We start from the raw sequence: 23,130 nt of genomic DNA on the forward strand, positions 1-23,130 counted from the left end.
CCCATCTTGGGTGTGTCCCCTCCCCCTCCAGCCCTACACCCTGTTTTGCCAGGCTAGGCTCCGGCTCCCCGTGACCCCGCATGGGACAAGTGGTTTCAGACAATGCATGTATGTATGTATGTATGTATGTGTTAATTTCTTTATTTATTACTCATTGACGAATGAATTTTGTTGGCATGTGTCATGCTGATCCTCTGTGTGTAAATTTCCCTGCAGGGGTGAATAAAATATTTTCTATTTCAAATAATGCTGAGTTTATATGTGAATAATGATGCTTTTACAGTGGTCTAGAGTTCTATCATGCATAAATACACACTACTAAAAAATATCTGTAATATGAAGCACCTGAAGCACACATAGTTTTTACATAACAGTGGTATCACAACACATAATGGGTCATTTTTCTCTCAGGATAAACAATTCCATTATTTACTGGGGCAGTCGGGTCTTTTCCCAAGAATATGTTTAGCCACTGTGTTCTCGATTTTGATTGTTGCAACTTTTTTTTTTTTTTTCTGTATCCATGGTTATCATGTTTTAACTTGGCAATTATACAACCTTTAGAGTTGACTTTTTGAAGAAAATGTCAAAAAATGGAAGAATCTGAGAATTCCTTAGAGGGTGGATTCCAGGGGTTGCTGACATTTTCACTGAAGCGCTCTTTTCCCGCTCCAGGTCATATTACATGTCTGTCATCACGTCTTTTTCAATTTAGAATTTCATTATTAGTGCAGCACAAGTATTTCTTTATCTGCTTCAATTTTTTTTCCTATCCATTTCAGGAGAACTTGTGGAAAGAAAAAAAGCCCAATGAGATCAAAGCCTCTACTTGAGATTTTAAGCTGAGAAACGTTGCACCCTCTGGACTCTTACAGAAGGTCTGTGACTGTTTCACACACACACCAGAGTAATTATACCATAGCCAGAAGTGTGTGCTAATTATTGGGGACTTAGAAGTTGACTGAACAGAGTCTTGTTGTTTCCTTGGACTCTTAAAATGGAAAGATGTTAACATGAATTTATTTGCAATTATGTAAACCGTTTGTCTGTAAGGTCTTTGTTTGTCGAGATTGACAGGTATGAACGGTATAGACAATCTGACACGTGGGGGTGGGGATTTTAACCAAATATGAACCGAAATTGTTCCAGTGCCATCCGGTTGTTCAGCGGCTGCATGTTTGCGAGTCTGATCATGCGGACGTTGCACTGAGAACCGCTGAGCTCAGGTGGAGGGCATGAGTAGCTTCCTCTGTGTCTGAGGTTCATCCTTTCTGGGCATGTATTAATAAATTTTTAAGTGTTTTAGTTGTGTATGTCAGACTCCATCACTCGCAGGTGTGTGTTTAGGGTGTTTTTGTTAGTTGTTACACTCGCACTGTCTTTCTGCTGTCGTGTGTTCTTTCTCTGCTCCCTTTGTGTCACTCACATTTACATTTACATTTCCATTTATTTATTTAGCAGATGCTTTTTGCTAGGGGGGTGTGGTGGCGCAGTGGCGCAGTGGGTTGGACCGGGTCCTGCTCTCTGGTGGGTCTGGGGTTCAAATCCCGCTTGGGGTGCTTTATGATGGACTGGTGTCCTGCACTGGGTGTGTCTCCTCCCCCTCCAGCCTTATGCCCTGAGTTTCCAGGTTAGGCTCTGGTTCCCCGCAACCCCGTATGGGAAAAGCGGTTCCAAAAATGTGACTTCCAATGAACTCTATGTAGTTTTATCAACCCACATGCCTTATTCACCGTGGTGACTTACACTGCTAGATACACTACTTACACTGGGTCACTCATCCATACATCAGAGGAACACACTCTCTCTGTCACTCACACACTATGGGGGAACCTGAATAGCATGTCTTTGGAGTGTGGGAGGAAACCAGAGCACCCAAAGACTTACACTGCTAGATACACTACTTATGCTGGGTCACTCCATACGTCACTGTGTGAGAAGAGCGCTCTACGAAATAAATTGAATTGAATTTCCACTATCGCGTGCACTTTTCATGCACCTTCTTATTTATTTATCACCCCATCCCTTTCAGGGAATGTTCGTATTCATGACATCATCCACATCTTCCTCCTTCTCCTTCTTCATCCTTCTCCAGAGAAAGCTGTGGAGGGAGGCTTCAGATTTCAGAGTAGCCCTGCTGTGACCCCCCCCCTCCAACCCTCCACCCCTGCCCAGGAATGATGTTCCTCCCCCATCCTCTTGAAACCGCCATCTCTGAACACGGAGCCAGGATGCCCCGTGCACCCCCTACCCCTCCTGCACCTCCATCTGCTTCCATTCCAGCATGCAGGCCCACTGGGTGGAGTGTGATTCCATTATGTTACATCAGCACAAAGTGCCTACAAAAGGCCATTGAAAAGCAACATTCCACATACTTAATATGTTATAGATTTTTCTGATTGTTTTTCAGTTTCAGTATTTTTTTTTTCCTCTTCTGCAACATTACTTTAGTAAAAGCTTGTTATGAGTGTGTGAGAGTGTGTGGGTGTGTGAATAAAGTGTGTCATGCAGAGCACGTAAATTCAGTCCACCACAATGCCACACAAGTAACAATGAGAGCACCTTACTGATAGTCCTTCAGACATGCCCTGATATCGCAGAATGAGATGAGCTGCACTCCACTGATACTGTGATGTTTGGGACAGAAGGTGGCAAAGTGGTTACAGCTGCCACTTTGCACTCAAAGGACCCAGAGTTGAATCCCATCTCCTGCTGTATTACAGTTGATTACCTTGAACTGATACAGTCAAAATTATCCAGTTACATAAATTGGTATTTTTTTTAAGTGTCAGTTAAATAAATAACCAAATATAACTATGGGGCTCTTCATAGCATAGACTGTCACCTGTTTATTGTAATTTCTTCACAAATAAGCACAGTGAATAGAAGTAAAAATCAGTAATGTCTTCCACGGCGGTGTAATAAAGATTGTCAAGTTATACAACATTTTTTCCGGGCTCTTGTGTTTACAAGCAACCAGAGTGATTAAACTAAGAACTGAGCACAGTGAACTGTGGCTCTTGCGGGCCTGTTGCGGGGCACAGCTGGGACCATTTTGATGGGGACTCATCGAGTTAAGATTATTTCAAATGATGTACAACAAATACATTCAATAACACTGCATTAAATACAACACACTGTCTATACTTAGTACATTTATTTATCAGTTGATACTTTCCCTAAAGCAGCTTACAGTGTTACATTACCTACAAGTATTTACATATTTATACAGCTCATTAATTTTTACAGGTGCAATTTAGGGTAAGTACTTTGCTCAAGGGTACTATAGTAGGATAGGGGATTTGAATCTGAAACCTTCAGATTGAAGGAAACAAGTCTAACCACTACTCTGTCACCTATGGCAAGTGAATAGACATGTACAATAGAAAACTTTATATGAATAAAGCATGGTCTCCCCCCCACTAACCCATTCATACATGAGGACCATTTTAGAGTCACCAGTTCACTAGAACTGCATGTCTTTGGAGTGTGGGTGGAAACCAGAACAGAAGAAACCCACACAAGCACAAGAAAAACATATAAACTCCACACAGACTGAGGTGCCACCCAGGGATCTGAGACTGGAGCTCAACTCCATTCCTCAGATCTCAGGGTCAAGACCCTTTTCCAGATCCATAACCCTGAGCTACACTTGGCTTAAGCATCAGCAGATAGAAAAGTCAGACCTCCCCTCCCTATCACCTTGCTGATGTCGAGCAGCTTTGCAGAATCAGCTCATTAGGGGTTAAATTGAAAAGGTCACACAGTTACGTGAGGTCACGTCGAAGGCGAGTGAAGGTAGAGTGGCTGTTCCCACTACGCCCCGTTCAACCGCCCAAGCAAAGCCCTCATAACTCATCCACTCTGAAGGGTGCCTCAAGTTGACAAGCTCCACTTTCTCTCCAGATGACAGTTACAGCTATTGCAGCCATGCTCTTCTGCAGCTTTGAAAGTACACCAGCAGTGATTTGTAAGAGCAGAGCAGATATAGTGTTTCTAGCTCTGGAACACATTTTTTTTTTTTTTTTTTAATGTGATCAGATGGCTTCTTACATTTTTCAAATTCTTATTAGTCTTATTAGACTTATAATTTGACTCTCAGCTTTGTGACTGAAATGATATAGACTGGTACTGATTTTTGCACAGATGTTTCTTTGGTGCACAGATGTACAAATTAAGCCCAGCCTAGATTCATTTGTTCAGGGAAGCAGCATACATGAGAGTGGGAATGGCTGCTATAGGGTAACGTATACCCATATTCTCTGTATGTGTTAAAATATTCCATCCCAGATATGAAATATTAGTGAAATTTGAACAATCATCATCATCATCATGTCTCTTGTGCAACCCTGTCATGATTTTTGCATTCATAGATTCCTCACATTTTGTTGTTTCCAGTCTGAAAGTGAAGTAAATACATAAATCTGATGCATATTTTTGCAACAAGTTTGATTATTTGATATAACAGGATATGTTTCATGTATTTACAATCCCACTATTGAAAATGTGTTCTTATTTTATTCCTTGCAGTACTCAGTACAGCACATTTCAATCTAGTAAGAATATTCTGCAAAATAAGTGTTTTTCATTCAAGTATATTTCATTTGGGCAGCGGTGCTAAGAACAGACCTTATTCAGTTCAGAAGCTAATGATAAAAACTTTTCCATTGTATCTATGTATGCATGTAAGTACAACACACACACATATATAACCATATATAATCTACATAACCAATCCTATCTTTAATAAGTTTTGAGTCATGTTTATCAGATACCCAGCGTCCGACTGATGGACTGACACATTGACATTGATTTATTCACTCACCTATGATTGGTAGACTGATGAATGTTACTCTTCTAATTGGCTGATGGATAAATACCACTTCTCTGATTGGACAGTTGATGGCTGTTATTTGTGAGACTACCAGGAATTCAATGCTACTAGAAACGGTTGTTGACAATGGATGGATGGATGGATGGAAACTCACTTCTCAGAAAATGAAGGTGAAATAGTGAATGGTGAATTGGTTTTCCAGTTTATTTTGTTGTGGCTTTAAATGGTATATCATGAGTAAAGCAGGGGGATTTATACATAGAAAAGAGAGAAAACAGCTAAATAGAACCTGTGCACCTGCACAAAAGCAAGGTATTTCACTTGGCAATGGTATAGGAATAAAAAATGTTATGAAAGTATTAAAATTCAATGACGTTTAGTTTTTCTACTAAGTCCATAAATGCTACCTTTTACTGTACGAATGAATTAATGGGTAAAATCATTTATGAGAAGAAATGTGTTAATATACGGACAATAATATCACACATAAATCATTCCGAAAGCAAAAAACAGAAGGGGTGCTTGGAAAAGAAGTTTGGCCTTTTTTAAGCTATTTTGAATCACTCAAGAGACTGTAATGTACTCTAAAGAGGGCAGAATAGTACAAGTTTAATTAAGAGTGGGTAATCCGTCCATTGCAGCAGATTTCACAAAGCCCTTAAGCGAGAGAAGCTTTGGAATGAATAATTCCTCAGCTAAAACAGTTTAACACAAGATTGCAATTTTTCCCCCATGCAAAGCCATCCTGCTGAGTTTGTTTAGGGTGTTAACTTGAAAAGGCACAGTAACAGGGCCAGCTACCTGTACTAGTTAAACGGGGATTCCTGCATCATCTAGCTCTGCATTATTAGCAGACCCAACTGGGCTTCATCTGGTTCCTCCCTCTCACTTGTGAACCACTGAATAATAAAGGAAAGCAAATCTTATGTTTTGTAAACTATGAGTTCACCAGTAAGGTGGACAGTTCATTCAAATGGCTGCACTGATTTGCTATTCAGTAACCAGAGAGCAAACCAATAAGACAGATCACATGTCCAACAAGCTATACCTACTGTCCATGTCCAATACCGAGAGCTAACCAGTCTGAATGGTGTGTTCCCCTGGATCTTTCAATTAGCTATTCCCTATAAATAGAACTGGCAATTTCTATTTCATCTGACATGTGCTTTAGGTACAGTAATAATGTAATGACCAGCCTTACTGTTCTGAGTGGGAAGTGTGTTAATTGGTTAGCGTTTGGTGACATACAGGAAATATAAGGGGGTGATTGTTCGAGATGAACGCTGCCGCTGCGTCCTTCTTTGCCCCATCCAAACCCACAGTGCTGTGCGCCCTGATAAACATTGCTGGCTCGTTTAGATATCATCCACCTGCTTAAAATTAAAAAGCAAAATATAAAATACAGCAACAGATTAAGACATCATTATTCAATTTTGTTTCATACACAGCAACCAAATTTCCTAGCTACTGCTGCTTTATTGGGTAACTCAGAAAAGGTAGGGTTGTGTTTGGGGTGATCCAAGTTTGTTAGGACCAGGAGATACCATAAGATGGGAAGCAGAGGCTGGTATGAAGTCAGCCTTCCTCACAGCAGTCTGGCAGTTTGAGAACCATGAGAAATTGAAGGAGAATGGAGAAGTTGACAGATAAGGTTAAACCAGGTTACTGTGACAAGAGGAACAGCAAAGTCTCTAGTGGCTGTGTCACACAGTTTGGTTGCTGTAGACAACTGATGTTCAAATTTAATGATCCCTTGCAGAACATAGTGATGGCAGATTTTACATAGTGGAGAAGACATCCCTCAGGTAGACTCCCTTGTCTTTGCACCCAGAGACTGCTGCTACAGATCACCAACCGCCATTTAAACCAAACCAATTCACAGCAACCATTCTCAAACAAGGTTTGAGCAAGGTCCTGGAAGTCCAGAAGCTCATTTCCAGTGATGAGCTCTGCTGTTCACCACTCTGAAGAGCAGCACCTGTAAAACCATAAGTGATGGAGGCAGTCAATGCTCCTTATGGAGCAGCAGTAGAAGTTTCACCTGGTGCCAGATAAAATACCAGGCCTCTTCAGCTTCCATAAAAAGTAGAGGGACTGACGGTGCTCACTGCTGTCAGCATGTGGAAGCTCCAAGAAAGAGCCACAAAAATATTGGGGGGGGGAGAGAGAGAGAGAAAAATAATAAAAAAATTTTTTTTTTTTTTTTTTTTATTATTACCTTGCTTAGTCATACCCAGCAGTAGGATTTGAACCTGCACCCCTTAGGTCCAAAAGGTAGTAGCTTTAAAGCACCCTTACCTGACATCCTTTATTGTCATCAATGGAACTGCTAAAACTAAGCATTTTCCTACTGAAAATCAATTAGGAGCTTTAAAGAACAAAGTAAAAATCAGTTTTGTTAAGAAGGTTTATTCTGAATTGTCAGTTCAAGAATCAAGGACAAGTTTCAGAACTACACACAACTGCATGGGCCTTCACTTCAGGCCGCGAAGAGAGATCCTTTGAGCTGTACACTGCACAGCTGCTGCAACTACAAGTGTTGCCACGGTGCAGATTTCCCCCAGAAGCAGGTATCCAAATGGCCTGGCTAATAGCGATCCTGAACGATAATGGGTCCAGCAACAGCTTTGCCTTGGAAATCTGGAAGGGAAAGGATCATTTAGCCCAAACCCAAGTAAATGAGTTATTTGTCAATTCAAACCAGTCTTACCCGCCACACTTCTTCCCTTCACGTTACAGGTTGTGTCACAACAGCCACATACTTGGTCATCGCCATCTGCAGATTCCCACCTATGAACAGGAGACCACTGAAGCTCTGTAGCATCTACAACAAAACAAACTAAAACTACTGACATTCAACTGAACTGACCTATTTGCCAACACAGAATAGGAGCAAGCCTTGTGCTGGGGATCAGGTCTTTTGGAAGCCATGGTTGCTTTCAGAATGCATGTGATGTAGATCTGGGGGGGGGGGGGGAAGAAGAAGAAGGCTGGACTGCATGACAAGTTCCATAAACGCTCCCAGATGAAATATGCCAAGCCTGCTTTAAGATCAGTCAATGATGGCTGCTATGTACTCACAGAGCTCCTGGTCTCCTGCAAGAACCTGAAGGCATCCAGTTGCATTTGGAGTTTGTTGACCTGCTTCCTGGGGAGGAACTGCGAGCGGGACGCAGTCACCTTGGCATCAGTCAGGCATCTGAGTACATTAGGCATTTGTCATGATCAGAGTACATGTAGTCTGTAACACATGCAGGACTAGAGGGGGAAGGGAATAGATTCATTGGTCATGTTACCACACATGGCATTTGTCAAAAGACTGCATCATAGTTATTGGTACTCAAGTTCATTCAGCACCATGTCCTGGAGGACATTCCCTCCCATGTACAGTGAGACATCCAGCTTCTGGTTTGTGTTCCAGAACATGTTGAGGATATTTATAAAGTTTTATGAACATATGAAGATTAACCGACATTACCCAGAACACCAGTCTCCTTGAAACGGGAAGGCTCATGTGGAACTTGTCCAGTGCTGCTTGCATGCAAGTACTCACCCATAGTTCCCCACAAAGGCATATCTGGGGAATGATGTCACATCAGGATCCAAGGTGGCAACACAGCTGTCCACAAACACCCGTAAAGGCTGATGGTTGGCCACAACTACAGAAGCTTCAATGTTCAGGACGTCTCCCAGAAAGTAGATGTTTGAAGCCCTCTCCAGTTCCCAGTTGTCTAGAGAACAGACAGGAACCATTTAGATACACGCACACCCCCACCCCCCACCCCCAATTTAAGCAAGTTGGGCCATTTTACCCACCCGTCATGAGCTGGAGTGAGAACACCAAACGCTCCTCAGCGGACAGAGCAGCAGAGAAGGGTACCCATGTTGGCATCACAGCATTGCTGCTCACATTGATCCTCCTACAAATAGGAAGCAGTAGCTAACGGCAGGGTAGAGCAAGTCCTGCCTGATTCCTTATGGATGGAGTTGCTCATTTTAAGCAAAATTTGGATAGACACTTCCTCTGGCTATACGTCTTCTAGTTCTCATTAGAGAATTAGACTTGACCCACATCTCACCTCAAGTAGTGACACTCAACATTAATCACTGCACCACGAGACCGCACAATAGGGGTGGAACCGAGTCCCTCGGGCACGTACACCAACGTGAAAGCGTAGATCAGGGAATCGGTCATCTGTATAGACGAGAAAAGGCTCGTTTACCCAGTGTAAACCCGTTCTGAAAAGAAAGGAAGAATTCAGGAGGTCCCATACCGTCATCAGCGCACTTCCACAGCCATGTAGCGCCGATACGAACAGCAGAACCCCTGTGGAAGGATCCTGTCCAACTGGCACACAACCTCCCAGGGTGATTTCTGATGGCTGGATGAGCTGGCCATTACTCAGCATGTCCTGCTGTACCTCCACCACAACTGAGTCTTCCCTGCATTCAACCTTCACACCAGAGGGAGCAGCAAGCCACTGGGATTTCACAGAAGGTGGAGCCTGGGCTACTGGTTGCACCAGGGAAACTGGTGCAGAGGGCTGCCCTCGGTGAACCGGGAGCACTGCAGGAACCTGGCCAGACGCCTCTCCATAGCGAGCTGGCAACACTGGCCCTACCGATTCAACCTGGGCCAAAGGCTGGCTGTAAGGCAGCTCAAACACTGGCTCAACTGGTGGAACAAGGTTAGAGTGCTGCACTAAGGGAACAAACTGCACTGGCCTCATTGAGGAAAACTGCTGAGAAGACACTCCTTGGGGTAGCTGGAGAGAAGGGTACCTTTGAGGAACATCACTTGCTACCAAAGAAGACTGTTCCTGGGCAGCTTGTCGGATTGGCTGTAGCAAAGACTCCTGGCTTGACAGCTGGGGAAAAGGGCCCATCTGGAAAGCTTGGCCATTACACAAACAACCAAACAAGGCAAGCGCCACAAGCCGATAGAGAGAGCCCATTGTGCTAGTGTTAGCAACCAAAGGATCATGAGAGCATGAGTGCTTCCAGCCAATTTTATACCAAACAGAACAGCTGTTGTTTTTCCCAACAACTGAACCATCTAATAATTTGACTAATTTTGTTCCATCCCTGAAGCGTTACCAGTTGTTTCACTGACTGATTCTTGATTGCCTTCAATTGCCTTCAATTGCCTTCAATTGCCTGTTCAGGTCTCCACTGTTCAAGGATGTTAAATGTCCAGGATGTCTCAAATGCCACTGATGTCTCAGTGCTCTCAAAGCTGCCAGTCATCTGTACAGGAGAGATGATCCTCTGCGATGATCCAGACTTGCAGGCGAAGAGAATTGTCCTTGTTGAAACATATTTAGTGGCCACGTTGAAGGTGGCTGCTTCCTGACTGGAGAACTATTTGCGGTAGCTGAATGGAGTCTTTCCAGGGACCCTGTCCATTGCATAAGCGGTCTGAAAGTACAAGCAACACAAGACTGTGCTGTGATCTCATTGTACCACTTCTGGCAACCAATTGACCTGTTCTTCTAACAGTGTTTTATACCAGATTGATTTCCCCCAAAGTAGGCCAAACCTCTTCCGGTTTTAAAAGTTTCAATGATTTTTTTTTAAAGTGTTGCCTGATTCATCTGGATTGCCTTCCTTCAACAAATGAAAGCATTTTTCCCAGCGTCTTGATTTACATTCAATGGGTGGTTTGTGCACCATCTGTTAACTGCCTGGTCAAACTTAACAGTCAGCTAGCTAATGAGCCCACATATTTACCAATTGGCATTGAACTGAAAACATTGTGGTTTCACTTTGCATGTTTCGAACTTTGTATAGTAAATGTTACCTGAATCTTAATTTTTGCATTCATGTAACAATGGCACTAAAATCGGTGTATTCTAAAAATTGTTGACACGGTAGTGTTTGCTATATGTAGCTCTTGGCAGCACTAGTGTAATGACTTGCAAGCAGTTGTCAGCATACATGGGGGGTGGGGGAAGACCATTGGCTTTGCAAGTGTAGCAGTAAAAGTCTTGAGTAGCATATTGACCTAGATGTTGAGTACTGCTGAGATGTAATTAGCTTATGAAACGTATTTCTCTAAGCAACGAGGTTGGAGTGAAACTGCACCCCCCCCCCCCCCCCCCCTTCATATTTTGCTGCAGTAGGACATTTGTCTAGAAATTTCCTATCCACATAATAGAGCTGAACTGAAATTGCCATCCAAGGACAGCTGTCGATTGACATGTAAAGTTAGCCATGACTTAAGGGCCGCTGCAATATGCACTTGCAACATCCCCTTCCCCCTAAGTATATACAAAGCAAGACTTTTACTTAATCTTTATTCAGATGACATTAAGCAGTAATGTTGCTAGCAGTTAAAGGCTCAAGGGAAAATCCATAATGTTCCAAGTTGACCTGGAGTTATTTGCATTAGTAAGCCTCTTGCTAAGGAAACAGCCTTCAGTACTCCTCACACTTGTGGTATTGCATCTTCAGAGGGCTTTCTGGTTATAGCTGTCCTGTCTTTGGCTGATTTGGGTTTTCAGTTGAGATTGGTCCAACAGCAGCCTTTCCTTCCTTGTTGGAACTCCTGATAAGACTTGATCATCCGCTACACCACAAACAGACTGCTACGCTCTTCCACATCTCCCCACTTGGTGGTCCCATGCCTGAAAGATGAAGTACGGAGGTTCTCGGTTCTGGCCCCCTTGTGGTAGAACGACCTCCCCCTCTTCCTCAGAACTGCTGAATCTTTGTCCACAATTAAAGAAAGGTCTTAAAACTCACCTGTTCCAGAATCACTTCATCCATGATCTCTTAAGTTCACGTAAGGTATAAATGTTCATGCACTGTAACTAAGATCAATCCTTTACACAGCTACTCCTGTAATGTAACGTAAATGTTCATATGTCTCTCACAAAAAAAAAAAAATTACCAGGAAGGTGATCGGGAATCGTCAATATTCCAATAAAGTTTTTTGCAGCTACTCATGTGATGAACATTGGTGCACATGGTGAAAGAAACAAACTGTCCTTAAGAATCACACATTCACATCCAAGCTGAGAGTACAAAATGCAGCCTTCAACTCTGGGGACCTGACTGCCTACAAGAAGTCCAGGAATGACATTCAAAAGGTTATCAATTTGGCCAAGAGAGACTTCAGGGACAGAGTGGAGTCAGACTCCTTTATTTATTTATTTATTTTTATAGAGCGCTCTTCTCACGCAGCGACACAGAGCGCTTTAACACAGGCATAAAGCAAGAAAAACAGATACAAACAATGAAGACAGTCGACTAGTGACTACCGTAATGAAGAACTTATTATAGAGCTATGAGTATGCCTACTGGCCACCGGGGAAAGGAACAAAAATTCCCAACTGAGGGCTGAGGGGGAAAAAAAAAAAAAAAACCTCTGGGGATCCACGGGCCAGTGGTTGCCCGCCCCTCCTGGGCATTCTAGAAAGTAACAATTTCTAAGGCAGTGTGTAACAAGTAATAACGATAATGTTGCTCAATGGCATCTATCTTGGATTCCCAGCTCGGCATGGAACCTCTCGATCGTCATGGCAGATGGGCATCATCCTCTGTCAGCACGGGATTCGTCTGTCACCACCGGCCGGCCTCCTCGGGTCTTATGTAGCGAGGTAGTGCTCAACGATAAGATAGAACAGAGTTAGTAATTTGTTACTTAAGTAAATTTAATATGCATTTTTATAAAGGTGATAAACAACCAAGGCGGGTCGAGTTACATTACGAGGTGGAATGCCCGAGTGAACATGTAAGTCTTTAATGGGGATTTGAAAACAGAAACAGACGGGGCATTTCTGACAGTAACTGGTAGACTATTCCACAGTTTAGGTGCTCTATAACTAAAGGCGCGACCTCCTGCTGAGGTCTTATTGATCACAGGTACTTTAAGGTAACCCGCATCTAATGAACGAAGATATCGTCCCGGGATATAAAAATTAATGACCTCACAAAGGTAAGCCGGAGCAATGCCATGCATTGCCTTATAGGTCAAGAGTAGCATTTTATAATCAACTCTATAAGCGACCGGGAGCCAATGCAACGATTTAAGTACCGGTGTTACATGGTCAAACTTCCTAGTTCTAGTGACAATTCTCGCAGCAGCATTTTGTACCAGCTGTAGCCTGGATACAGTCTGGTATGGACAACCCGACAATAAAGCATTACAGTAATCCAGCCTGCTGGAAACAAAAGCATGAACCAGCTTCTCAGAATCCCGTCTACAAAGGAATCGCCGCATTTTAGCTATGCTTCTTAACTGAACGAAGCACGACTTAGTCAAAGCATTTACATGCGATACAAATGACAGCTTTCCATCCAGCAGGACGCCCAAATCCTTGACACAATCCATACGCTTGAAGGTAATACCATTTGTTGTAAAGATTGGCGTGATTATGTCGAGAGTTTTAGCATCACCGCCCACCACAAGTACCTCTGTTTTACTGGCATTTAGAGATGACAAATTATTACTCCTCCATAATTTTATACTGGTGAAACAATTAGCTAATGACACCACATGTGATGGATCATCAGGCTTGAACGATACGCAAAGCTGTGTGTCATAGGCATACGAATGGAAATTCACATTCTGTTTGCAGATAATGTCACCCAATGGTAACATATAAAGTGAGAACAGTAATGGACCCAACACAGAGCCCTGTGGCACACCATACCGAACCGTAGTAGAGATTGAGGGGGTGCAGTCGTCAGATTTCAATACAAATTGTTCACGGTTAGCTGAATACAGTTCAAACCACTTCAGAACGGTACCTCTTAGTCCAAACAGGTTTCCAGGTCTACTCAGTAGGATACTATGGTCTACAGTATCAAATGCAGCACTCAAGTCTAGTAACATAAGAATAGAGATCTGACCAGCATCAGAAGAAATGAGAATATCATTAACAACACGTGTAAGTGCCGTTTCAGTGGTGTGACCAGTGCGGAAACCAGACTGAAATTTTTCAAATATATTATGACGGTTAAGACATTTCACAATTTGGGAGGCTACAATTTTTTTCTAGAATTCTGGATAAAAACGGTAGATTGGAGATCGGTCTATAATTACATGGGTTATTACAGTCCAGATCCGATTTCTTTAGTAGGGGTCTAATAACGGCGATTTTAAGAGCTTTTGGACCACAGCCATTTAGTAACGACGTATTAACAATATTAACAATAGGTTCTGCAAGCACGGAAACTGCGGCTTTCAGTAATTTAGTGGGGATTGGGTCTAAAGGACAGGTAGTACTTTTCATAAAGCGAATTAGGACGGTAATTTCCTCGAAGCTACCGAGATGGTGCGGACAACTAATATTATCATCGTCAGAAGCGCTTATGTTTGCTATAACTGAACTAGAGGGCACTATGGATTTGCGGATATTCTCTAATTTATTATTGAAAAACGACATAAATTCATCATTAGTAATGGTAGCAGAAATACATTGTTTATCTTTGTGTTTACCAGTTAAGTAAGCGATGTTATTAAACAGGAAGCAAGGGCTCTTGTGATTTTCATCAATTAACTTTGCGTAGTATTCGGATCTGGCATGAAAAAGTGCTTTTTTAATATTTTTTTTTTAGACGATCGGACCAGGCTACATAACAAACGTTTAGTTTAGTTGAACGCCATTTACGCTCTAATTTACGACATTCTAACTTTATTGAGTTGATTCGTTGAACCATGGCGAGTTTCTTACAGTTCGAATAAGTTTAGTTTTTGGTGGAGCCGCAGAGACTAGGGCAAATTTTGCCACCGAATTATAATCTAAAGTCATTTGATCAACATCTACGCTCGTTCCAAAATCCGAGCTTCTAATATGATCAATAATTTTAGCAGGAGTATTGTCATCAATATGCCGCACGATTTTGGTCTTACTATTGTCAGGCGGCACGGGCAGGTATAGATCAAAGGTTACGAAACGATGATCAGAAATAGCCTCGTTTAAAGGAATAATATTAACATGTGCCGTCAGACGATACATTCAGGATAGAACTTACGTCGAACGGGGACTTCATTCTTTCCAAAGACGCCATCTCAGCAACCGGTGTGCGACTCCACGCTCTGCCTCGCTCTAGGCTCTGACCCCAAACAGATGCGGCCCGCGCACTATAACAGACTACAAAGACAGGAAAAGCAGCGATGTGCCTATGTCTGCCTCCTTAGCAGACGAGCTCAACACATTCTACATTTGCTTTGAGACAGGCAATACATTCCCTGCTGCGAAAATACCTGCTGACCATGACACCTGCCCTCTGGCTCTAGCTACTCCTGAAGTGAGCAGGGCCTTCAAGAGAGTAAGTGCAAGGAAGGATTCAGAATCTGATGTGTGATGGATGTGTCCTGAGGGCCTGCGCTGACCAGTTAGGTGTTTTCACCAGCATCTTTAATCTGTCTTTGAGTCCAACAGTGATCCCCACATACTTCATGCAGACCACCATCATCCCTGTTCTCAACAAAGCCATCTCCTGCCTCATCATGAAGCGCTCGAGTGTCTCATCAAATCCCACATCTGCTCCTACCAGCTACCTTAGACTCATACCAATTTGCCTACCGCTCTAATGGATCCACTAATGCCATCGCAGTGGCAACGCACTCTGCCTTGGAGGAGAGACACTTAAATGCAGAGGCTGTTTGACTATAGCACTACATTCAATACCATCCTCCCTACAAAACTTGTAGGCAGGCTGAAGGATCTGGGTCTCGAGTCACCTACGTAACTCAATTTGACTTCCGGACAGGCAGGCCCCAGGTGGTCAGGATTGACAACCACATATTCTTCACATTCAGCACTGGCTCAGCCCACTCCTGTACTCCCCGTTCACCTATGACCATTCTAAGCCCAGCTCCAATATCTTCAAGTTCCCTGATGATACAACCATCCTGGGACTCACTAGGAATGACGAGACATCTGACAGTGGAGGGCTGAACACTTTCAATGACAATCTGTCAATGTACAGACTAAGGAGACTAGTCATGGATTATCTGATGACTTTCTTGAAAGGATCAAGAAAAGCAAGCCTATTTCTACAGCCAGCTAGTTTTACTGGAGCAGTTTAGGTTAAGTACCTTGAAAGGTGCTGAAGCCAGAGGTGGGACTTGAACCTGTGACCTTCAAGTCACAAAGGTGTGACTTTTGACCACTACCAGCACTGCCTCATTTTGAGGAACCCCTTTACTGCAAATGGGTAAGTGGCAGGGAATTAGCCTCAGAACAAAGTCCAGTCAAGTAAAGTTTTGTTAAGAAGGTTTATTCTGAATTGTCAGTTCAAGAATCAAGGACAAAGTTTCAGAACTACACACAACTGCATGGGCCTTCACTTCAGGCCGCGAAGAGAGATCCTTTGAGCTGTACACTGCACAGCTGCTGCAACTACAAGTGTTGCCACGGTGCAGATTCCCCCCAGAAGCAGGTATCCAAATGGCCTGGCTAATAGCGATCCTGAACGATAATGGGTCCAGCAACAGCTTTGCCTTGGAAATCTGGAAGGGAAAGGATCATTTAGCCCAAACCCAAGTAAATGAGTTATTTGTCAATTCAAACCAGTCTTACCCGCCACACTTCTTCCCTTCACGTTACAGGTTGTGTCACAACAGCCACATACTTGGTCATCGCCATCTGCAGATTCCCACCTATGAACAGGAGACCACTGAAGCTCTGTAGCATCTACAACAAAAAAAACTAAAACTACTGACATTCAACTGAACTGACCTATTTGCCAACACAGAATAGGAGCAAGCCTTGTGCTGGGGATCAGGTCTTTTGGAAGCCATGGTTGCTTTCAGAATGCATGTGATGTAGATCTGGGGGGGGGGGGAGAAGAAGAAGAAGAAGGCTGGACTGCATGACAAGTTCCATAAACGCTCCCAGATGAAATATGCCAAGCCTGCTTTAAGATCAGTCAATGATGGCTGCTATGTACTCACAGAGCTCCTGGTCTCCTGCAAGAACCTGAAGGCATCCAGTTGCATTTGGAGTTTGTTGACCTGCTTCCTGGGGAGGAACTGCGAGCGGGACGCAGTCACCTTGGCATCAGTCAGGCATCTGAGTACATTAGGCATTTGTCATGATCAGAGTACATGTAGTCTGTAACACATGCAGGACTAGAGGGGGAAGGGAATAGATTCATTGGTCATGTTACCACACATGGCATTTGTCAAAAGACTGCATCATAGTTATTGGTACTCAAGTTCATTCAGCACCATGTCCTGGAGGACATTCCCTCCCATGTACAGTGAGACATCCAGCTTCTGGTTTGTGTTCCAGAACATGTTGAGGATATTTATAAAGTTTTATGAACATATGAAGATTAACCGACATTACCCAGAACACCAGTCTCCTTGAAACGGGAAGGCTCATGTGGAACTTGTCCAGTGCTGCTTGCATGCAAGTACTCACCCATAGTTCCCCACAAAGGCATATCTGGGGAATGATGTCACATCAGGATCCAAGGTGGCAACACAGCTGTCCACAAACACCCGTAAAGGCTGATGGTTGGCCACAACTACAGAAGCTTCAATGTTCAGGACGTCTCCCAGAAAGTAGATGTTTGAAGCCCTCTCCAGTTCCCAGTTGTCTAGAGAACAGACAGGAACCATTTAGATACACGCACACCCCCAATTTAAGCAAGTTGGGCCATTTTACCCACCCGTCATGAGCTGGAGCGAGAACACCAAACGCTCCTCAGCGGACAGAGCAGCAGAGAAGGGTACCCATGTTGGCATCACAGCATTGCTGCTCACATTGATCCTCCTACAAATAGGAAGCAGTAGCTAACGGCAGGGTAGAGCAAGTCCTGCCTGATTCCTTATGGATGGAGTTGCTCATTTTAAGCAAAATTTGGATAGACACTTCCTCTGGCTATACGTCTTCTAGTTCTCATTAGAGAATTAGACTTGACCCACATCTCACCTCAAGTAGTGACACTCAACATTAATCACTGCACCACGAGACCGCACAATAGGGGTGGAACCGAGTCCCTCGGGCACGTACACCAACGTGAAAGCGTAGATCAGGGAATCGGTCATCTGTATAGACGAGAAAAGGCTCGTTTACCCAGTGTAAACCCGTTCTGAAAAGAAAGGAAGAATTCAGGAGGTCCCATACCGTCATCAGCGCACTTCCACAGCCATGTAGCGCCGATACGAACAGCAGAACCCCTGTGGAAGGATCCTGTCCAACTGGCACACAACCTCCCAGGGTGATTTCTGATGGCTGGATGAGCTGGCCATTACTCAGCATGTCCTGCTGTACCTCCACCACAACTGAGTCTTCCCTGCATTCAACCTTCACACCAGAGGGAGCAGCAAGCCACTGGGATTTCACAGAAGGTGGAGCCTGGGCTACTGGTTGCACCAGGGAAACTGGTGCAGAGGGCTGCCCTCGGTGAACCGGGAGCACTGCAGGAACCTGGCCAGACGCCTCTCCATAGCGAGCTGGCAACACTGGCCCTACCGATTCAACCTGGGCCAAAGGCTGGCTGTAAGGCAGCTCAAACACTGGCTCAACTGGTGGAACAAGGTTAGAGTGCTGCACTAAGGGAACAAACTGCACTGGCCTCATTGAGGAAAACTGCTGAGAAGACACTCCTTGGGGTAGCTGGAGAGAAGGGTACCTTTGAGGAACATCACTTGCTACCAAAGAAGACTGTTCCTGGGCAGCTTGTCGGATTGGCTGTAGCAAAGACTCCTGGCTTGACAGCTGGGGAAAAGGGCCCATCTGGAAAGCTTGGCCATTACACAAACAACCAAACAAGGCAAGCGCCACAAGCCGATAGAGAGAGCCCATTGTGCTAGTGTTAGCAACCAAAGGATCATGAGAGCATGAGTGCTTCCAGCCAATTTTATACCAAACAGAACAGCTGTTGTTTTTCCCAACAACTGAACCATCTAATAATTTGACCAATTTTGTTCCATCCCTGAAGCGTTACCAGTTGTTTCACTGACTGATTCTTGATTGCCTTCAATTGCCTTCAATTGCCTTCAATTGCCTGTTCAGGTCTCCACTGTTCAAGGATGTTAAATGTCCAGGATGTCTCAAATGCCACTGATGTCTCAGTGCTCTCAAAGCTGCCAGTCATCTGTACAGGAGAGATGATCCTCTGCGATGATCCAGACTTGCAGGCGAAGAGAATTGTCCTTGTTGAAACATATTTAGTGGCCACGTTGAAGGTGGCTGCTTCCTGACTGGAGAACTATTTGCGGTAGCCGAATGGAGTCTTTCCAGGGACCCTGTCCATTGCATAAGCGGTCTGAAAGTACAAGCAACACAAGACTGTGCTGTGATCTCATTGTACCACTTCTGGCAACCAAATGACCTGTTCTTCTAACAGTGTTTTATACCAGATTGATTTCCCCCAAAGTAGGCCAAACCTCTTCCGGTTTTAAAAGTTTCAATGATTTTTTTTTTAAAGTGTTGCCTGATTCATCTGGATTGCCTTCCTTCAACAAATGAAAGCATTTTTCCCAGCGTCTTGATTTACATTCAATGGGTGGTTTGTGCACCATCTGTTAACTGCCTGGTCAAACTTAACAGTCAGCTAGCTAATGAGCCCACATATTTACCAATTGGCATTGAACTGAAAACATTGTGGTTTCACTTTGCATGTTTCGAACTTTGTATAGTAAATGTTACCTGAATCTTAATTTTTGCATTCATGTAACAATGGCACTAAAATCGGTGTATTCTAAAAATTGTTGACACGGTAGTGTTTGCTATATGTAGCTCTTGGCAGCACTAGTGTAATGACTTGCAAGCAGTTGTCAGCATACATGGGGGGTGGGGGAAGACCATTGGCTTTGCAAGTGTAGCAGTAAAAGTCTTGAGTAGCATATTGACCTAGATGTTGAGTACTGCTGAGATGTAATTAGCTTATGAAACGTATTTCTCTAAGCAACGAGGTTGGAGTGAAACTGCACCCCCCCCCCCCCCCTTCATATTTTGCTGCAGTAGGACATTTGTCTAGAAATTTCCTATCCACATAATAGAGCTGAACTGAAATTGCCATCCAAGGACAGCTGTCGATTGACATGTAAAGTTAGCCATGACTTAAGGGCCGCTGCAATATGCACTTGCAACATCCCCTTCCCCCTAAGTATATACAAAGCAAGACTTTTACTTAATCTTTATTCAGATGACATTAAGCAGTAATGTTGCTAGCAGTTAAAGGCTCAAGGGAAAATCCATAATGTTCCAAGTTGACCTGGAGTTATTTGCATTAGTAAGCCTCTTGCTAAGGAAACAGCCTTCAGTACTCCTCACACTTGTGGTATTGCATCTTCAGAGGGCTTTCTGGTTATAGCTGTCCTGTCTTTGGCTGATTTGGGTTTTCAGTTGAGATTGGTCCAACAGCAGCCTTTCCTTCCTTGTTGGAACTCCTGATAAGACTTGATCATCCGCTACACCACAAACAGACTGCTACGCTCTTCCACATCTCCCCACTTGGTGGTCCCATGCCTGAAAGATGAAGTACGGAGGTTCTCGGTTCTGGCCCCCTTGTGGTAGAACGACCTCCCCCTCTTCCTCAGAACTGCTGAATCTTTGTCCACAATTAAAGAAAGGTCTTAAAACTCACCTGTTCCAGAATCACTTCATCCATGATCTCTTAAGTTCACGTAAGGTATAAATGTTCATGCACTGTAACTAAGATCAATCCTTTACACAGCTACTCCTGTAATGTAACGTAAATGTTCATATGTCTCTCACAAAAAAAAAAAAATTACCAGGAAGGTGATCGGGAATCGTCAATATTCCAATAAAGTTTTTTGCAGCTACTCATGTGATGAACATTGGTGCACATGGTGAAAGAAACAAACTGTCCTTAAGAATCACACATTCACATCCAAGCTGAGAGTACAAAATGCAGCCTTCAACTCTGGGGACCTGACTGCCTACAAGAAGTCCAGGAATGACATTCAAAAGGTTATCAATTTGGCCAAGAGAGACTTCAGGGACAGAGTGGAGTCAGACTCCTTTATTTATTTATTTATTTTTATAGAGCGCTCTTCTCACGCAGCGACACAGAGCGCTTTAACACAGGCATAAAGCAAGAAAAACAGATACAAACAATGAAGACAGTCGACTAGTGACTACCGTAATGAAGAACTTATTATAGAGCTATGAGTATGCCTACTGGCCACCGGGGAAAGGAACAAAAATTCCCAACTGAGGGCTGAGGGGGAAAAAAAAAAAAAAAAACCTCTGGGGATCCACGGGCCAGTGGTTGCCCGCCCCTCCTGGGCATTCTAGAAAGTAACAATTTCTAAGGCAGTGTGTAACAAGTAATAACGATAATGTTGCTCAATGGCATCTATCTTGGATTCCCAGCTCGGCATGGAACCTCTCGATCGTCATGGCAGATGGGCATCATCCTCTGTCAGCACGGGATTCGTCTGTCACCACCGGCCGGCCTCCTCGGGTCTTATGTAGCGAGGTAGTGCTCAACGATAAGATAGAACAGAGTTAGTAATTTGTTACTTAAGTAAATTTAATATGCATTTTTATAAAGGTGATAAACAACCAAGGCGGGTCGAGTTACATTACGAGGTGGAATGCCCGAGTGAACATGTAAGTCTTTAATGGGGATTTGAAAACAGAAACAGACGGGGCATTTCTGACAGTAACTGGTAGACTATTCCACAGTTTAGGTGCTCTATAACTAAAGGCGCGACCTCCTGCTGAGGTCTTATTGATCACAGGTACTTTAAGGTAACCCGCATCTAATGAACGAAGATATCGTCCCGGGATATAAAAATTAATGACCTCACAAAGGTAAGCCGGAGCAATGCCATGCATTGCCTTATAGGTCAAGAGTAGCATTTTATAATCAACTCTATAAGCGACCGGGAGCCAATGCAACGATTTAAGTACCGGTGTTACATGGTCAAACTTCCTAGTTCTAGTGACAATTCTCGCAGCAGCATTTTGTACCAGCTGTAGCCTGGATACAGTCTGGTATGGACAACCCGACAATAAAGCATTACAGTAATCCAGCCTGCTGGAAACAAAAGCATGAACCAGCTTCTCAGAATCCCGTCTACAAAGGAATCGCCGCATTTTAGCTATGCTTCTTAACTGAACGAAGCACGACTTAGTCAAAGCATTTACATGCGATACAAATGACAGCTTTCCATCCAGCAGGACGCCCAAATCCTTGACACAATCCATACGCTTGAAGGTAATACCATTTGTTGTAAAGATTGGCGTGATTATGTCGAGAGTTTTAGCATCACCGCCCACCACAAGTACCTCTGTTTTACTGGCATTTAGAGATGACAAATTATTACTCCTCCATAATTTTATACTGGTGAAACAATTAGCTAATGACACCACATGTGATGGATCATCAGGCTTGAACGATACGCAAAGCTGTGTGTCATAGGCATACGAATGGAAATTCACATTCTGTTTGCAGATAATGTCACCCAATGGTAACATATAAAGTGAGAACAGTAATGGACCCAACACAGAGCCCTGTGGCACACCATACCGAACCGTAGTAGAGATTGAGGGGGTGCAGTCGTCAGATTTCAATACAAATTGTTCACGGTTAGCTGAATACAGTTCAAACCACTTCAGAACGGTACCTCTTAGTCCAAACAGGTTTCCAGGTCTACTCAGTAGGATACTATGGTCTACAGTATCAAATGCAGCACTCAAGTCTAGTAACATAAGAATAGAGATCTGACCAGCATCAGAAGAAATGAGAATATCATTAACAACACGTGTAAGTGCCGTTTCAGTGGTGTAACCAGTGCGGAAACCAGACTGAAATTTTTCAAATATATTATGACGGTTAAGACATTTCACAATTTGGGAGGCTACGATTTTTTTCTAGAATTCTGGATAAAAACGGTAGATTGGAGATCGGTCTATAATTACATGGGTTATTACAGTCCAGATCCGATTTCTTTAGTAGGGGTCTAATAACGGCGATTTTAAGAGCTTTTGGACCACAGCCATTTAGTAACGACGTATTAACAATATTAACAATAGGTTCTGCAAGCACGGAAACTGCGGCTTTCAGTAATTTAGTGGGGATTGGGTCTAAAGGACAGGTAGTACTTTTCATAAAGCGAATTAGGACGGTAATTTCCTCGAAGCTACCGAGATGGTGCGGACAACTAATATTATCATCGTCAGAAGCGCTTATGTTTGCTATAACTGAACTAGAGGGCACTGTGGATTTGCGGATATTCTCTAATTTATTATTGAAAAACGACATAAATTCATCATTAGTAATGGTAGCAGAAATACATTGTTTATCTTTGTGTTTACCAGTTAAGTAAGCGATGTTATTAAACAGGAAGCAAGGGC

The 23,130-nt window shown here is 43.4% G+C and overlaps 2 protein-coding genes across 3 annotated transcripts; both read right to left on the minus strand.

Annotated features, from left to right (window-relative positions):
* Positions 1-7,227: 7,227 nt before the first annotated feature.
* Positions 7,228-9,743, minus strand: LOC114911290 (zona pellucida sperm-binding protein 3-like). 2 transcript variants are annotated; one of them, XM_029254865.1, is made up of 8 exons: positions 9,109-9,743; positions 8,914-9,029; positions 8,651-8,754; positions 8,388-8,565; positions 7,916-8,033; positions 7,704-7,770; positions 7,545-7,624; positions 7,228-7,474 (listed from the first exon to the last, which is right to left on the minus strand). In XM_029254865.1, exons 1-7 carry the CDS (start codon positions 9,718-9,720, stop codon positions 7,563-7,565), a joined length of 1,257 nt encoding a protein of 418 aa, XP_029110698.1. In that variant the 5' UTR covers positions 9,721-9,743; the 3' UTR covers positions 7,228-7,474; positions 7,545-7,562. The 2 variants fall into 2 exon arrangements, with proteins under 2 accessions (XP_029110698.1, XP_029110699.1); XM_029254866.1 differs by having other exon boundaries at positions 7,704-7,795.
* A 6,302-nt stretch (positions 9,744-16,045) lies between these two features.
* Positions 16,046-18,557, minus strand: LOC114911296 (zona pellucida sperm-binding protein 3-like). The gene is made up of 8 exons (XM_029254921.1): positions 17,923-18,557; positions 17,728-17,843; positions 17,465-17,568; positions 17,215-17,392; positions 16,743-16,860; positions 16,528-16,619; positions 16,369-16,448; positions 16,046-16,298 (listed from the first exon to the last, which is right to left on the minus strand). The coding sequence occupies exons 1-8, from the start codon at positions 18,532-18,534 to the stop codon at positions 16,246-16,248; spliced, it is 1,353 nt and encodes a 450-aa protein (XP_029110754.1). The 5' UTR covers positions 18,535-18,557; the 3' UTR covers positions 16,046-16,245.
* Between the last annotated feature and the right edge of the window lie 4,573 nt (positions 18,558-23,130).

This window comes from Scleropages formosus, chromosome 9 (genome assembly GCF_900964775.1).
Source record: "Scleropages formosus chromosome 9, fSclFor1.1, whole genome shotgun sequence".
In the NCBI taxonomy this organism is placed as follows: Eukaryota; Metazoa; Chordata; class Actinopteri; order Osteoglossiformes; family Osteoglossidae; genus Scleropages; species Scleropages formosus.

Excerpts from the sequence above, each read along its gene's own strand:
- LOC114911290 (XM_029254866.1), bottom strand. The coding sequence starts at position 9,720 with ATGGGCCCTTTTCCCCAGCTGTCAAGCCAGGAGTCTTTGCTACAGCCA. Across the intron at positions 9,030-9,108 it reads GTGGAAGTGCGCTGATGACG|ATGACCGATTCCCTGATCTA; the intron begins GTATGGGACCTC and ends TCGTCTATACAG. Across the intron at positions 8,034-8,387 it reads GCCTTTGTGGGGAACTATGG|ATGCCTGACTGATGCCAAGG; the intron begins GTGAGTACTTGC and ends TAATGTACTCAG.
- LOC114911296 (XM_029254921.1), bottom strand. The coding sequence starts at position 18,534 with ATGGGCCCTTTTCCCCAGCTGTCAAGCCAGGAGTCTTTGCTACAGCCA. Across the intron at positions 16,620-16,742 it reads TGCAGGAGACCAGGAGCTCT|ATCTACATCACATGCATTCT; the intron begins GTGAGTACATAG and ends CCCCCCCCCCAG. Across the intron at positions 16,299-16,368 it reads GAAGGGAAGAAGTGTGGCGG|ATTTCCAAGGCAAAGCTGTT; the intron begins GTAAGACTGGTT and ends TTTCCCTTCCAG.